The sequence below is a fragment of the Onychomys torridus genome, chromosome 16, assembly GCF_903995425.1.
Source record: "Onychomys torridus chromosome 16, mOncTor1.1, whole genome shotgun sequence".
NCBI classification, from domain to species: Eukaryota; Metazoa; Chordata; class Mammalia; order Rodentia; family Cricetidae; genus Onychomys; species Onychomys torridus.
The window spans coordinates 29686188-29704202 of NC_050458.1; the positions used below are offsets into that span (position 1 = coordinate 29686188).

General features: G+C 42.4%; 1 protein-coding gene across 1 annotated transcript; it reads right to left on the reverse strand.

Moving 5' to 3' along the window:
• Positions 1-825: 825 nt before the first annotated feature.
• Positions 826-17262, reverse strand: LOC118596690 (gasdermin-C-like). Its single transcript, XM_036207568.1, has 11 exons — positions 17052-17262; positions 16223-16406; positions 15056-15221; positions 8224-8335; positions 4796-4894; positions 4040-4069; positions 3788-3814; positions 2842-2981; positions 2188-2317; positions 1661-1734; positions 826-1065 (listed from the first exon to the last, which is right to left on the reverse strand). The coding sequence occupies exons 1-11, from the start codon at positions 17260-17262 to the stop codon at positions 826-828; spliced, it is 1413 nt and encodes a 470-aa protein (XP_036063461.1).
• Between the last annotated feature and the right edge of the window lie 753 nt (positions 17263-18015).

Sequence of the window (18015 nt, forward strand, 5' to 3'; positions counted from 1 at the left end):
CTGGGAAGAAAAAAAAATAATTAAGGATGCTTGCAAAAAGTATTAAGTAATCATACTATTAACTACCTACCTAAAAATATCCCCAAATTCCAAAATTACTGACACCAGCACCTTTTACCCAAAGCAATTGAAAATGCACACAATTAAGTAAAAGTAACTTTTATTATACTTTATTTTATTGTAAATCTTTAGCCAACTATTTGAGGAGTTTGGACAGATACCAGCATTCTTATTTGTGGACATGAGTATTACACCCCTAAAATCACAACAGCAATGCCTACCTAAACAAGACCAAGAGAGCACAGGCTCACCAATATTTCATCATGGATAGAGGAGGGTCCTATAAGGTAACTCCTCCCTAAGACACTGTTGGCAGTTAATGGTGCTGTGGGTAGAAGAGTCACATTTCCCAGAAGTGTAGCCTATGGAAAGTCACCCTTACCCAAATTAATAACCCCACGGTCATGCAAACAATCCTAATTAAATGCAACAGAGCATCAAAAAGAAGTTGAATGAGAAGGTGTTGAGAAGGGGCGTGGTGAGATGCATTGGAAAAAAGGAAAATGGGGGAGGTGAACATGATCAAAACATATCTGTGTGTGTGTGTGCGCGTGCGTGCGTGCGTGCGTGCGTGCGTGCGTGCGTGTGTGTGTGTGTGTGTGTGTGTGAATGAATAGTAAAATCTAAAGAAAAATCCTCAGGATCCTAATTCCCACCACCCTAGCACATGCCCAGAAACCACCACTCTTGTGTGTGCCATGGTGCCACATCTCATGTCTCCAGGACTCAGCATGGACTGAGCTGGGGCCAGGCCTTAAGGAAGATTTAGGATTCTACAAGTTGCTGCAAAAATGACAGGCTCCCATAAAGAGCAGACAGAGGCATCTTGGCTTCCAGATCCCAAGTTGACCTGGGATTATTCAGCTCCGTCTTCAGACCACACTCCTTCAGCAATTCGTAAGTAATGGCCAAGCCCTCACCATGGAGTTGGCCAAGAAGTTGAGGCTGGAGAGTGAAGGGGATGTTCCAAGGATACTTGAAGTTTGGCTGCAGGATGCTCTTTACCTAGAAGAAAAACTCTCAGATTGGGCAGAACAGGCTCTGACACCAGGTGAAAAACTTTCTGTCCTACAAACAATGAACCACACAAGATAATGAATTAAGCAAGACCTGAGTCATCACTGTGCATTGGTTCCTCAGCTACAACATGGTAATAATAAAGCCTATGCTGCACAAGAGTGCCATCTGTGTGTGTGTGTGTGTGTGTGTGTGTGTGTGTGTGTGTGTGTGTACGCACAAGTATGCATATGGCTAGGTACACTTTTGTATTTATAGATAAATACATGGGGAGAGAAAAGGCAATTTAAAAATAACTATAAACAAAAAAGTGTGTAACTGACATTCATCCCCTTAGTTTCAACAGACATGCCTTCCTAGAAGGCCTAGAAGGCCTGGTTTCTGGGGGCTGCCATAAATACAGAGACACTACTAACAGGATCAAATGCAACCAGCCTGATTGATCCCCAGAGGGGGAAGGCAACCAAGAGGTTTCCCAACTCCTCTCCTTGTGGAAACTGTATTTTTTTTCCCTAGAATGTTCTTCCTCTTTCTGCTTTCTTCTCTCCCTCTCCCTGGATTGCTAGGCTTTGGGGTTTCTTACCAGCTCTTGTTGCTGGAGGAGGAGCCTCTTCTCCATAGACTGGACCAGCAGACTGAGTTGGGTATCACTCAGCACTGGGGGAAAGGACATGTGAGAAAACAGAATTAGAGACTCAATGTTTTCCTCTCACCCTGAACTAGGACAGCCAATGAGAGGAGAACTCTGGGACAGAGGAATATGCCCCACTGGACTTGAAGGTTAAGCTCATTGCCCTAAAAAGTTCTCTTGCCCTTGAGATGGGCTCCAGAATCATAAGGGACATGATCCAGAGCCTGACTATCTAGAGGCTGAGGCAGGAATCATCTTCCACCAAGGACATGTGAGGAGACTGGTGACTGCTCACTTTCTACACCTCAGACTCCATCCGCAGTGCATGGACTGTTATCATTCTGAGCCTTACTGACCTCACAGAGAAGGGTGACATGAGAATGATCATGTAACTCAAGAGCCTTGGGGAAGTGGATCTACAAGAGCCCTCTGAGAACCAACACAAGGACTCTCCCACACATCCCTCAAATCATTCTTACCCGTTAGGGCTTGAAGGAGATAAAGAGTGAGGTTCTTTAGGTCAATCCATGGGGGTCTTGAGTCCTGTTGTAGCACATCTAGGATCACACCACCTGGGCCATCCATATGCCCCAACTGATCCAATTCCAGCTAGACAAGACAGATGTTCTCTTAATAACAGTATTCCCAGTGCTGTCAATGAATGACTTTTTATATGCTGAACAAGTCCTCTACCATGAAGCTACAGCCTGGTTCATTTTTTTCCTTTCATTTTTCTTTTTGTGTGTGACAGGGTCTCAGGCTGTTGCCCATGCCAGCTTTGAACTCGCTATGTAGCCCAGAAAGTCCTTGAACTTGCAACCCTCCTGCAATTAGCTTCAACTTCCCACATTGGGCTCAAAACCATTGTTGTGTGGTGTGCCTATGTCCCGAGGAGTTAAAAGCAGCTGTGGGATGTAGTTCTGCCTCCTCCAGGTGCATTCTTAGCAGAATTCAGGGGCCACACTCTCTTGTCCTCGTCATTGACCATGGAGCCAGTATACCCAATATCTGACATCTTTCTCAGCCTCCTGGGCATCATGTGCATCCCTCCTCCCTCATGTATTTTGGCATCACCATCACTCAAACTGACCCTTACAGATTTGATCATCTCTAGGCAGCTATGGATTTCTCACCATGTTTATCAGGTCATACAGAATTTCCCTGTCACTGATCACAGGCAGGAGACTAGAGAACATAACATCTTGAACATCCTTTGAAAGCATGGACAGTTCCCTTGTTTTCCAGAAAACTTCATTTTGTAGGTGCTTGAAATCTGTTTGTAGACAGCAACACCAATCAGAGAGTGAGAGAAATTTTTCAATTAAATATCCCTGGGATGGTAAACCTTTCCCCTTCAGTACCATTTCCATTGGTTAAAAGTATCTCCATTGATAGCCTGCTTGAGCCCCAGTGAGGCAACTATCATAAAGCTGGAAGGAACTACCAAGCAGACAGCATCAGAACTCGGAAGGAGGGAGCACAGCACCGAGAGTGGAGATGGAAATTCTGAAAACTGGTTATCACAAGTGGGAGAGAAATGACCATGTGTTCATGTCTGGGATATGTCAGGTAGGAAATGTGCTGTTAGACTCCAGAGATGACAATCCTCAGTGTTTCAGGATCAGTTTCCATGTGTGATAAATTGGGACATGGTGAGGAGTCAATGAGTCTGTGTCAGGCACCAGGTACATAAGAGCCACACTTAGTAATAACTATCTCAACCATCTGTGAAGAATTATCCCAGCATGCACTGGAGGATATTCTAGTTCTGCCAAGTGTCCTATGGGTGATCTGTTGAGTGTGAGAGGACGCCATAGTGGAAGCTCTAAAGACATGAGCACTTTCATCCAATCATTTCACATTGTCCATGCTGGAGTAATGCCTGCTTCCAAGTAAGTCCTCAGTGAACATTGGTGCACGAAGTTGCCCATGTGAGTTGAACTAACTAAAAAGGTGAAAGTAGACTTCAGTTTTCTGAGCACCAAACAAAGTTCTCATTTGAGTTCAAGACTCTCAATTCCCTCTAGAATCTAAGGATTTCTCTGGAAAACAAACAAACAAATAAAAAATACCACTCACCTAGATGGAAGGGTTCCTCTATCCTTCCTGGAAAGAAAAGCACACACTTTCCTCATCTTCGGTTTACTATTGAGACACACACATTGGAGAGTCTCTCTCCTGCCATCTCTTCCTGCCCCATTCCCAGTTTATTCTTTCTCCACAACAGCCCTCCATGATCTTCCCCATCCCACAGGAACCAAGACAGAGCTAGGGCTGAGCATCAGAGCATCACCCAAATCACCCCAACAACCCTACTAGGAACATACTCACCAATTGGAGAGATGTAATTTATCTTCCTGACTAGAAAGAGAAAATACATCACCACATCCAAGAATTAGTGTTTGACTTTACTTCCTCTGTATCTCTGACATTTCTTTATACTCCATCCCCACCCCTTACAGAAGACCAGACCTCAAGACCTTGGGAAAGACATCAGGTGAGTTTTTGTTATTTAGTTGTCAGCGTGAGGGAGCAGTTCTGACTCTCATAGTCCCAGAACCCTTCACTCACCTAGCTGTCTTCTATAATGTGGCCCTGGAAAGAGAAAGTGAAGGGCTCACTCACCAACACTCACTCTCTCCACTCCTTCTCTTTCCTCAGACCTTCTCCACTCCTCCATCCACCCTTGCTTTTCACCTTTCAATTCTACTTTCTTAAGAAATTTCAACCGGGTGGTGGTGACGCACACCTTTAATCCCAGCACTTGGGAGGCAGAGCCAGGCAGATCTCTGTGAGTTCAAGGCCAGCCTGGCCTACCAAGTGAGTTCCAGGGAAAAGGCGCAAAGCTACACAGAGAAACCCTGTCTTGAAAAACAAAAAACAAAAAACAAACAAAAAAAACCACACAACAAATAAATCTTTGGGTTTGAGGATTTAACTCAGTGGTAGAGCACTTGCCTAGCAAGTGCAAGGTCCTGGGTTCAGTCCTCAGCTATGAAAAAAAAAACAAAAAACAAAAAGAAATTTCCTATGATAAATGCATCACCAGGTAGATCCTGTACAACAAAGACATACCTGTCTCAAAACGTAATCTGCCCATCTCAGCTGAGGCAGCGAAACTGCTTTGCAACCTAGGTAGAAAACCTAGGAAGGTTTTCTTCTTAGCATTAGCAGAAAGGAGAATAGCTAAATGAAAAAGAAACTCAGTTAGTAGAGATGCAGTTACACCTACTAGAGTAGTTCCCACATCCCATTTAGGGATGCTCAGATCAAACCTCAGGGATGATGTCAACCTAAACACTAGCCTCTGACCTGTGATTCACATCCTTTGACAGGTGTTCTGAAACTTGCATTTTTATTTTATTGAATTATTTTCATTTATTTGTTTATTTATTTTTTGTGTGTGCATGCCACAGGGCACATAAAGAGGTCAGAGGAAAACTCTGGGAGTCAGTTATATCCTTCCAACATGTGGGACCTTGTAAGAGCCCTGTTCCAACCTGTTGAAGGGTTCCTTTGGGGAGGAGAGCAGAATGAGGAAGTGTTGGATAGAAATACAGGTGAAGAAGACAAGAAACACAGAGACACAGGATAGCTTCAGCAGAGCCCTGGGTCAATACCCAGCCACCTAAAGATTTATTCTAATGGGCTTTTTATACACTACAAAGAGGAGAGGCAATAGACCTCCCCTTTTCAAGATAAAGCACAATATGCAGCCAAGTGTAGACTCTTCAAAATACCTGGTAACCACGTCCCTGGCCAAATCATTCCATTATGCAGCCCCACTGGGTAAAGCAAGGTCAGATTCTCTGACCTTGAATAAGGCCTTATTAGGGAGCCTCTGCTCCAGCTGGTTCTAGCTGCACCCTGCCACTGGGAGCTCAGGCTGGCCTGGGTTCCAGCCCATCTCCATCTCCATTCAGTCTGGAGCACAGCTCTGCCTCACCTCAGCAGTTCTTGTGCTGCCTCGGGGGACTCAGACCTTGCATTTCCATTACAGGGAGGATTTTAAAACCTCTGCTACACTCTACACAACCCTTCACAATACCCCTATACCTAAAGGTTATATTTCTCAAACCAACCTTCACAAAAGCTTTTATGACTTACTTATATTACAACTTTTAGACCTAGCTTAGGAGAGAGAGAGAGAGAGAGAGAGAGAGAGAAAAACTTGGTGCCGCCTAACTTCTACTATTACACTGTTCTTTGTTTATAATTTTACACCAAAAAAAAAAAAAGAAAAAAGAAAGAAAGAAAGAAAGAAAGAAAGAAAGAAAGAAAGAAAGAAAGAAAGAAAATCACTGCACCCAAATTAATTATCTGGGCATGCCCACTTCACCTGAGGTATTCCTTTTCTTTATTCTCTATACTCAAGTCCCACATTGGGTGCCAGGACCTGGAGGTGGTCCTCAAGGCATCAGGCCTGGCACAGGCACCTTTACCAGTCAATCCATCTCGCCAGCCTGAAACCTACATTTTAAATAAGCACTGTAGACAATCATCATGCCCTCTGAAATTACAGAATTATGCCATGAGGGCTGGAGAGTAAGATCAACCGTTCAAAGCCAGTGCTGCTCTTGCAAAGGATTGCACCCACATGGCAGTGCCCCCTTTTGGCTTCCTGGAGCATTGCATGTACATTGTACACTTATAAGACAGCAAAGCACAACTACTCATAAAACAGTTATAAAAAAAAAAAATACTCCATGAGGTAAAGCAGACTGATTTCCTCCTGCCTTGTCATATAGGTTTCTTGTTAGCCTTCTAACTGGCCCTTCCTTATCCACACTCCATCTGTCAATCTTGCATTGTTTTGCATTATATCCATAAAGATATGCTGAGGTCTGAAACTTGCCTAACAACAAAGTTCAAGCATTTGACACATGAAATGAGCCAAGAGAGAAAAATGGCAGCATTTAATGTGTGGATTAAACAGTTAAACAAAAAGCAAATTTCAGAGAGTGTCTGCAAGTCACATTCTGGGCACTAGGGGGCAAGCAGCCCATCTTGTTTACACAATCAGGCACAGCAGGAAAGGGACCAACTGGGACCATGAGCTGATTGACAAGTACATATTTAGTACTCATAACAGACCAAAAAGACAATAATTGCCATATCACTGGCCAGCAGCTTCAGAAAAAACCTGTCCTTCTCATGTGTAAGAGAGAAATGAGACCTTTCTCCCCAAGCTGACATGAAGGCAGGAAGTAAGTGACCAGCAAAGCATCCAGCCCCAACCTGTCTTCACTCCTTAGGTTCACCAAGCTCTTTGCCAGACCTGACAACAATCTCTGCACCTTCAGAAACCCTCACTCCAGAGTCCCCTCCCATGATCACCTCCTCTCACGCACTTACCCCCTCTAGTGAGCTCCCCTAAGTGCCCTCTACATGGGACATCACTTCTCTCCTTCTATGTACACCTCAATCTTTACTGTTTACCAGCTGGGGAACTCTCCTAGATTCAGCATCCATAAACATGGCCTTGGTTCTCTGGGTACAGCTTCTTATCTAATCAGATCTGAGATTTTGTTTGTTTGTTTCCTGTTAATATTTTTATTATTTTATTATATCTTTCCCTATGAAAATGAAAGCTCTTTTCATTTACTATGATCAGTAATAGTAACAACATCTTCCCCAGGCATTTCAAAGACATCTCCAGCCTGTACCCACTCCCCACCCTATGACTCAGTCAAGGGTGCCTGTAGAGTGTGAATAATCTTTCTTCATAAGCCAGAGTCCACTAACTGTACTATACTGGAAAGTCTATTGTTGCCAACTAGAGGATTGACTCCAGGACTTTCCCTTGGCCAGAATTTACGGAATAGATATTTCAGTGGGGAAGAGTGTACATGTGTGTGCATGTGTCTATGAATGCCTGTACATGAAAGGCATCCTCCCATTGATGAGTACCTTGGAGCTCTGAAACCTACTTATGTTCTGGCACTCACATAACACATATATCCATTCCTAACTCAGACACTTCTGCACCAGGGAAGAGTCTGACCCCATGGGGGAGGGGTGTGCTTGCATGGATGCATACATGTAGTGTGTGTGTGTGTGTGTCTGTGTCTGTGTGTGTGTGTGTTTCAAGGGGAGAGCCATGGAAAAACTCCTGTGCTATGTTGTTCAAGCCTTCTACATACAGTTTCATTTGTGTTGTGCTCCTATTTATGGAGAGTTAGTGTGAGTTTAAGGATCACCTGTTGGGCCTGTGGACTCCCTACTGAGCTTCTGAGAGTGGCAGAACCTTCACTGGCTAGAGATGAATGACGAGAGATGGCTGTGATTGGGCCTGGATTTCATCCAGCTAAAGATATCTCCATTTAAGCACCCCAAGATGAATCTCTTCCTGCAGCTAGTGGTATTTGAGTTTGGCCATTGTTAGAGGTGGCTAAGGATGGTGGGACATGTGACTTGGACAGTGAAAAGTGTTCTTCCTGGTCTACAGTCAGGAGAGAAGAGGAGGTTCAGGTCTCCAGACATCCCACCCCCACTTTACCCCCAACTCTGCTCACCGCATGTATTATTCTCAATGACCAGTTGCTTCTTCTTGTAGGCCACCACTGCACCCTTCAGGATAGGCACTGAATCTGTTCTCTCCCTTTGCCACTGTCCCTGAGCTTGACCCTGGGGAGACAAAAGATCCCTCGGGGTTTATAGCTCTTTGTCCTATAAAAATCATGTTTACTTTAAATCAAGGCAACATATGCCTGTAATTTAAAAGTCAAATAAATCTAGAAAGTTCATGAGAAAACACTAGTTCTCTCACTTCCCCTTCCTCCTGGTCTCCATGTCCAGTTACTGCCTCTCCTACTTGTATAACCATAGTACCTGCATTAAAATTTGGGAGGTGTTCCCAGAGAAACCTGATGATTGAACCCAGAGCAACCATGAATGCCAGGCAAGGAGTTACCACTGAGCCATACAACCAGCCCTATTGCAATGTCTTGATTTTCCCAAACTAGGTGTATGGTTTGCTGTCTCCCACTGAGTTGAGGGTCTCATTCTCCTACTCAGCCCTCAATGCTTGCTGCTCTGCCCATATTCACATCTGGGTTCTGTGTAGGTGTGTACTCTCTGACAGCTGTCGGGCGAGATTGCTTCTCCTCGTTCTAGATCTTGTCTCTATCAGTCAGTGTGATGTCTTCTGTCTTTCCTGTCCTGTTAAATATTATCTTCTGTGGAGCTGAGAGGTACATGATTGAAAACCTTGATATTCAAAGACATCTTTAACTTGCATTCAGTTCACATTTTGAAGGACATAGAATTCTAGGCTGGAAACTGGGCAGGGGTGATGCATGCACTTGGGTAGTAGAGGCAGATGGATCTCTGTGAGTTAAAGGCCAGCCTGGTCTACAGAGTGAGTTCCAGGACAGCCAGGACTATTTCACAGAGAAACCCTGTCTTGAAACAAGAGAAAAGTAAAAAGAAAAAGAAAAAAAAAAAGAATTCTAGGATGGAATTCCTTGGAATTTAAGTTCTTTTCTTTTTTAATGTACAATTTCCTTTTCTTAAATAGTGTTTAATGTTTGAGAATTTCATATATACATATAATGTATTTTGATCAAACCCACAAACCCCATTAACTCACTTCCATCTCCTCCCTTACTTCATCCCCATCACTTTTCCCTCCCAACTTCATATACTCCTGTTGTTTTTTATTTTTAATTAATTCATTGAGTCCCCTTAGCCAGAACACGCTTGAGTGTAGGACCATCTACTGGAGCACAGCAGCCTCTCAGGGCCTGAGAGAGGACATCAGCACTTGCCATTCTGGGTCTGGGTTACCTCATTCAGGATTATTATTTCCAACTACATCCATTTTCCTGAGCGCTTCATAATTTCCATAAATAAATCATTTCACAGGAATAAAATTCCACTGTGTGTGTGTGTGTGTGTGTGTGTGTGTGTGTGTGTGTATGTGTGTGTGTATGACACATTTTCATTCTCCATTCATCAACTGGACATCTAGGCTGTTTCTGTTTACTGGCAATTATGACTAGAACAGCACTGAGCATGGATGAACAAGTATCTCTGTGGTCCAATACAGAGTCCTTTGGTTATATACTTCCAGGAGTGCTGTAATTGAAGCACATGGTAAATCTACTTCTAGTTCTTGTGTGTGTGTGTGTGTGTGTGTGTGTGTGTGTGTGTCACATTTTCATTCTCCATTCATCAACTGGACATCTAGGCTGTTTCCATTTACTGGCTATTATGCCTAGAACAGCACTGAGCATGGATGAACAAGTATCTGTGCTCCAATACAGAGTCCTTTGGCCATATACGTCCAAGAGTGCTGTAATTGAAGCACATGGTAAATCCACTTATAGTTCTTGTGTGTGTGTGTGTGTGTGTGTGTGTGTGTGTGTGTGTGTGTGTGCATGTGTTGTTTACTCTATTATTTCTATGCTTATTGTTTTCATCTGGATAAACAGCCCATTGATGAGACTAAGATACTGAAGTCACCTGCTGCGGGATGTCTTTCTGTATTCTGTGAATATATGTGGCTCCCATTGTATAATAAAAGAAAAAAAAAAAAAGCTGTTTTGGCCTATGGCAAGAAAGCTTACAGCCAGGCAGGAAATCCAAGCAGAGAGACAGAGAGAAGAGGGGCAGAGCCAAGAGCGATTCTAGCCCTTCGCCAAAGTAGCAACAAGATGCCAGCAGACAAGTAACACCATGGCCACATGGCAACATGTAGATTAATAGGAATGGGTTAATTTAAGATGAAAGAGCTAGCTAGAAAGAAGCTACCATAGAATATACAATTTGTAATAATATTAAGCCTCTAAGTGACTATTTTCTAAGTGACTGCGAGAGCTCAGGTGGGAGAGATTCATCCAGACCTGGAGGCTTGGCAGGACTGAAGAAACTTCAGCTACAGTCACCTACCATTGAGGTTAATCTGTTGCTTTACATATAGAAGTCTTTGCATTGTGAAGATGTGTGGACCCATGTTTGGTGCAAATATTTTTAGAATTGCAATGTCTTCTTGATAGATTGATCTCTTGATCAGGGTGGACTGACATGTTTTCTTCTGATTATTTTTGGATTGAATTCTATTCCTTGGATTTTACTGGAGCATTTCCTGTTAGTCTACTTCCCTTTGCTCTGAATACCTTTGTCCAACCTTCACTCTAAGATAGTTTCCATCTTTGGTGGTTGATTATGTTCCTGGAAGACAGCAAAACAGATCCTGTATCTTAATCCAGTCTGCTAGTCTGTGTCTTTTATTAGGGAGGTGAAACCACTAATGTTCAAAGGTTATTGATTCTGTCATTTTGTTTATTTTCATGGTGTTTGTTGTCTTTTGTTTAATCACTGACCTAACACTATTAATTTTTGCTGTCACCGCCTGGATATTCTTATCTCTTTTTTGGAGCAGAAATATTCTTTTTAGTTTCCTCTGTAGGGCTGGCCTGATGGTCTTAAATTCTTTTCACATGCTTTATTGTGAAATTTTATTTCTCCTTTGACCAGAGCTGACAGGTTTGCTGGGTATAGTTGTCCAGGCTGGCATCTGTATTCTTTTAGGACTTGCAGTATATGAATTTTAACTCTTCTTGATTTTAAATTCACCACTGAAAAATCGGCTGTTATTTTGATGAGCCTGTCTGTAGTTGGAGTTTTCCTGCCTGGCCCATAGTCAGGACAAATCTCTCTTACCCTCCAGTCCCGCAGTCGCTCAGACCCAACCAAGAAAGCACACAGAAACTTACATTGTTTAGAAACTGTATGGCTGTGGCAGGCTTCTTGTTATCTACTTCTTCTATCTTAAATTAACCCATTTCTGTTATTCTATACTTTGCCACATGGCTTGTGGCTTACCAGTGTCTTTACATGTTGCTTCTCATGGCGGCGGCTGGCGGTGTCTCTCCCCAGTCTTCTACTTCCCAGAATTCTCTACTCTCTTGTCCCGCCTATACTTCCTGCCTGGCCACTGGCCAATCAGAACTTTATTTACACAGAGCGATATCCACAGCACCTGTCTTATATGTGACTTGGTCTTTCTCTCTTGTGGCTTTCAATATCATTTCTGTGTTCTGTACATTTAGTGTTTCTACTTTTTCATGATATGGGGAGCTCCTTTTCTGATTCTATCCAGCTAGGGTTCTACATGTCTCTTGCTTCTCAATAGGCATCTCTTTCCTTAGATTGGGAACATTTTTTTTTTCCCTGATTTTGTCAAAAATATCTCCTGTGCCTTTGTCCTGGGTTTCTTCTCCTTCTATACCTATGATTTATAAATTTGGTCTTTGTATAGTGTCCCAGAATTCCTGCATGTTATGTATACTGGATGGTTTTGTGTGTCAACTCGACACAAGCTGGAATCATCATAGAGGAAGGAGACTCAGCTGAGGAAATGGCTCCTTGAGACCCAGTTGTAAGGCGTTTTCTCATTTAGTGATCAATGAGGGAGGGTCCAGCGTATGGTGGGTGATGCCATCCCTGGGCTGCTGGTCCTGGGTTCTATAAGAAGGCAGGCTGAGCAAGTCATGGGAGCAAGCCAGGATCAGTTCCCCTCCACGGCTTCTGTATCAGCTCCTGTTTGAGTTCCTGTTCTGACTTCCTTCAGCGATGAACAGCAACACTGAAGTGTAAGCCCAATAAACCCTTCCTCCCTAACTAGCAATTGTAGCAGTAACAGAAGCCCTAACTAAGACATTAGCTTTATGGGCTTTGTCATCAGCTGTGACTGATCAAATTCCTGTTTCTTGACTTCAAGCTCTTTCTCTTGATCTGTTCTGTTGCTGAGACTTTCCACGAAGCTCCTTAACTTCCGGAATTTTTCATTTCAAGTTTATTTCAATTTGGGTTTCTTTAAAAATTCTCCTTATTAAATTTCTTATTTCATTAAACTGTTTTTTAGTTTTCATCTGGGCATTTATTCATATCTTTCTGAGGCATTTGAACATATTTATAATTGATGTTTGAAATCATTGTGTGTCATCTAAAGTTGCTTTTCTCCTGGAAACTTAACTATGGGAGTACTAGTTTTTCAAGAAGACACACTAATTTGGTTTGGTTTTGGTTTTTTTTAGGGAGGGTTGTTTTGTTTCATGTGTGTGTGTGTGTGTGTGTGTGTGTGTGTGTGTGTGTGTGTTCTTTGTGTTTTTGCACTAGGTTCTAGGCATATGAAGTTAGGTTGTTGGCACATTTGTTGAGTTGGCATTGCTATTACCCCAACTCTCAGTTCTTGGACCACCTGAATGATGCTTAAGATTCAGTCCTGGGACCACTTGGTGTTGATGTGAAAACGGGGTAGCACAGGTGGTCCTAGCTCAGCTAGAGCTGGGTGCAGCTTCTGAACACAGGAACAAACCTTCGAAAGAGTTAGCAGGGACTCACTGCAGACATTCAGGAGTCTGTGGAAGATTGCCATGGTTGTGCTGTGGTCCTTAGGTGCCAGGAGATGGAGTCAATGGAGTTCTCATGCTCCAGTGGACAGTTGTACAACCATATTCACACAGAGTTCTCAAACTCAGTGGGTCATGGAGCAAAACAAAAGACTTGAATTGGGGAAAGGGACCTGAAAGGAGGAGGGTGGGTTGCTGAGTGTGGAAGGAAGGTAAGAAAGACCAGGGCGAGAGTAATCAGAATGAATGTTATATACCTATAAAATTATCAAAAATAAATTTAATTAAACTACTTAATGAATACAGAATTGAAATATAGAAAAGAAAGATAATATTCCATATTTTAGCTAATAAATGATTTTTTTTTTTTAAGCTGAGGATCAAACCCAGGAGCAAGCGCTCTACCACTGAGTTAAATCCCCCAACCCCTAAATGAATTTTATGATAATTTTTAAATAATTTTTGGTTGTGGTAAGAAGACTGTAAATTCCATATACTTAAAGGTATTTAAATCTTGCCCCTTCAAACATTCCTTATCAAAGTCAGGTATAATGGGTATACCTGTAATCCCACAGCATTTAGAAAGTGAAACAGCCTGGCAATGGTGACACATGCCTTTAATCCCAGCACTCGGGAGGCAGATACAGGCAGATCTCTGTGAACTTGAGGCCAGCCTGGTCTACAGAGTGAGTTCCAGGACAGCCAGGCCTGTTTCACAGAGAAACCCTGCCTCAAAATAAAACAAGAAAAAAAAGGGGGGGAGGGAGAACCAGAGTTCAGGGTCAGCCTTGGCGCCATGGGCAGTTAGAAGACAAATCTAGGCTATATAAGACCTTATCTCAAAAAATATTTGTAATCAGATGGTCATAGAAAGTAGATTAACAGCAGCAGTTTAATTAAGGTATTCCCATCTTTTTCCAGCCATGAAACTGGGTGTGCAAATAATACAGAATCCTCACATTTCTATTTCTAAAGTGAGCTATTATTTACTCAAAACAAAACATGGTACCAAACAATTATGTCTAGTTTCAAATTTATCAATATGTGGTAATCCTATGTATTAAAGCATAATAAATGAGGGCAGTAGGATGCAATCTAACCAACTGAGCTAACTGGCTGGCCCCTCACTAGCCTGGCCCCTCATAGGAGAGCTACTCCCTTCCCCAAATTTGGGGAAGCTGGCCCCACTTTGGGTGTGGTGAGAGCTGGCTTCACCCCATCTCAGATGAGGTCCCAACAGTCCTTGCTGACAAATTCAGCTACCCAGGCCCACATCCAGGGCTTTGAGTTGGTACTCTACCAATATCTCCCCATCTATGATCTACTGGAGTACGTGAAGGGACTGGTCCTTTGGAACCATAGCCACAGTAGCTCCATGACTCCAGGAAATAGCATGATACCCAAGAGGATTTTCAAAGAGGGGCCAGAATTGATGCTGTGCTAGAAGCCAGAAGCCTTGAACCTGACCAGCAACACACTATACAATGAACATTTGCAAGTAAAGCTGTTTGGAGAAAATACTGCAGGACACACCATAGCTCCCAGTGCCACCAAGATGGATGAAGAGGTGGAAAAGATGGAAGAGCAAAGTGTTTTTTTGTTGTTTTGTTTCACTTGTTTGCATTTTTATTTGTTTTTGGGTTTTGTTTTTTTAGTTAATATTCTTATTAGTGGTTTTTATTCTCTTATTTTTATTATTTGTTTTTAAGTTTTCCTTTGTGGGGGATGCTACAAGGATGAAAGGGGGACATGGAGGGATAGGGAAATGAGTGGAATTTGAAGTGCATGATGTGAAATTCTCAAAGAATCAATAAAAAATTATGTTTAAAAAAGAATGCAATCTAAGATCAGGAGTTAGCATATATTTCATATGAGTAGGGAAGAATAAGGACCACACCCTTTGACCCCTAGAAACTAGTCACCAGACACCCTTGACAAGGAAGGATGCACTGGCTGTACTTGATGTCTTATTCTCATCCCTGTCCCATACCTTGGCAATCTGGTAGGGGATGCCCACTTTTCCTGAAAGTTCTACACTGCTACTGTCTTCCAGCACAGTACCCTTGGTCACTTCAAAGGCCTCTGTCACCACATACAGTTCCTTCCTTCCCATCCGGCAATTCTTCACAAATGATGGCTCCCGATCCAGAAGTTTCCTGAAAGTGCAACATGAGAATGAAAGGATCCAAATGGCTACTTTCAGAGAAACAGAGACCAAATCATGAAAAAAAAATTGAGTCAGCCTTTAAGAGCTCCAGAGATTGAGTCTGCTTCAGGGTGGAACGTGGTTCAGTCTATAAAGTGCTGGCCGTGCAAGCATGAGGACATTAATCAGATCCAGGAGCCACATTACAGCCCAATGTGGTGTAGTTGACTACATGCTACATGTGCTTGAACTCTGCTAAGACAGTAGGCAGTAAGTGTTCTTGTCATAGCAATAACAGTTCCTGAGCTGGCAGGATGACTCAGCGTGTAAAGATGGTTGTAGACCTAAGCTTATTCCCAGACATACACAGCAAAGGGAAAGATCTGACTCCTGAAGTTGTCCTCTGACTTCCACACTTGAGCCATGGCATGAGAGTGCACACACACACACACACACACACACACACACACACACACACACTCAGTATATAAATAAAAGTAAAAAAGAAAAATTTAAAATAATGGTTACCAGGTAGGGTAATAATATGTTACTGATTACACTTACATGCCTATATCAAAACAAAATGCTGCACATGAAACATGCATTTCTACTTCTAAATGATACCTCAAAGAGATATGGTAGAAGTTAGCTAAGTCACAAAGCACTGGGATGTTAAAGTGATTGTTTCAGTCTTTGTAACATTTTAATCAATATTCCAACCTAACTTCCAATGATTCTTTCCCCACTACATGCCCATCCTCTATACAATGAACAGAAACTTCTATCACATCAGAACTTGTGTCTGTCTATCTTGTTTTTCTGTCCTCATCACATTAAGAGAGCAGTAAAGGGTGATTCTGTATTAATGAGTATTATTAGGAAATGCTAAGCCATTATTTCAATGACTTGTAAAAATAATAAAGCAGAATAATGTGAGTTGTCATAAAACCTGCTCCATGACTCTTTGCCTACAATAACACATCCCTGGACATAGCTGACCCACAATTTTACCTGTTTTGAAGACCTTCCAGTTTTGAATCTGGGATGCTAGTACACTGAACCTCGATGTCATATCCACAGGACTGAACAAACTCTGCTGACACACTTCCTTCTGCAATGGCGTTGACACCTGTGTTAGCCTTCAGTTTCCGGGATACAGTGTGTTTGAGGGGGATGGGAGCTGACACTTCAGGCTCTGAAGAGGAAAGGGGACAGAAGTTTAGCCAAGAATTCACTGCAGAACAGCTGCTCTGGAAAATGGGAAATATAAGGCCAGTTCTCCTCCTCAATTAAACCTTAGTAAAGAAGCTAGCTAATAATTATATGTATAATATACAATAATAATTAATATCTGAAATATATTTTACTTCAGAGGGCAAATTCCAGAGCCAATGGAAGCACAGTCTTAATCCTAAAAGAGAAAAGCATCATTTGTTCAGTGTTTAGGAGTCCACTGAGATCATCTTTTCAAGTACAGATCCAGCCCTGAGTCAAGTGGGTGAAATTAAAAATACCTAAGACTTGCAGACAGACTGACCTCAGTCTGGATGCTAATTCTACCAGTTTGACCTGTGTGACTATGAACAAGTTGTTTTAGGAACCTCAATTACTTTTGTAAAATGGGTATCATATCTCATCTAAAGAGGCTCTTGGAAGTGTTATATGACCAGATGCAAGGAAGGGTCCAGAAAATGAGTGGATACCTAAAGGACATTCCTTGTCCTTTGCCTTTAAGCAGGATGGCTCCTGAGCTACCTGTCTGGACACCTAGTGCTTCTTAGGAAGCTGCACCACTAAAAATGCTGATTTTTACACTTCTCTGCTCCTTGGTTAACCATACCTGGGACTGGACAATTTTGCTCTAAGATCTGCAGAAGGGAATATCCAACTGGAGTATCTTCAGATTTCCAAAACATTGACTGAGGATCTGTCTGCAGTATCTCAAACTGGCGGAACTTCATCGCATCTGACAGACGTTTGACAGGCTTCAGATCTTTTCCTTGAAGTTTCTTGACCACATCCTTGCAAACCCAGTCAAATGAGTGGGGCATGTTGCTAGTATCAGACAGAAGGAAGTGCAAAGTTTAGTTGAGAAGAGAAAGAGGGTAGTTGACTTGTGGAGACCCACTGAGGATTCCTAGTGAGAACTTACTCATAATCTGAGCTTGCTTTACCCAGCAGGGCTGCATAAAGGGAAGATTTGACCACAGGTGTGGTTACTAGGTGTGTGGAAGGGTCTACACTTCGCTGTGCAGTGTTCATTGATCAAGCAAGGGGGAGGTCTTTCACCCTTTCTCTTGTCATTATTATAAAAAGCCCTTTTGAAGAGGCAGAACAGGCCATTGGTTATTGATCCTGAAGCTATCTTGTGTCTCTCTGTCTTTCTCGTCTTCACTATCGTTCTATCTAATATTTTCTTATCTATCTCCCACCCTCATAGGAACCCTTTAAAAGGTGGTAGCTGGCCACCCACAGATGGTGCCAGAACTTGGGATTTGGGTGCAGAGGATACAAGGAAGAGAAAATAAGAGGAACCATAGAAGCAGTTGGACATGTCCAGTTATAAATTAAGGTTAAGGTGGTGGTATTCTATTCTTCAGGAGTAAAACTGTATATAGATAAAGTAAAGCAGCCGAAAATTAAGCTGAAGCAAATATTAAAAGTTAGGCTATGGCAACTATTTTTCTCTGTCTAGGTTTCTCTCCCTCAATTTCTATCTATTAAATTAGGTCAAAATACAGGGTTTAAGTATACGGATATTGTGTAGGAAGAAACTTAGGGTAAGAGTAGAATTCCCTAGTGCC

Coding starts and splice junctions, on each gene's coding strand:
- LOC118596690 (XM_036207568.1), bottom strand. CDS start 17,262: ATGCCCCACTCATTTGACTGGGTTTGCAAGGATGTGGTCAAGAAACTT. Junction 16,407..17,051: donor GCAAAATTGTCCAGTCCCAG/GTATGGTTAACC, acceptor TTTCCTCTTCAG/AGCCTGAAGTGTCAGCTCCC. Junction 2,318..2,841: donor TGTATGACCTGATAAACATG/GTGAGAAATCCA, acceptor TGTCTTGTCTAG/CTGGAATTGGATCAGTTGGG.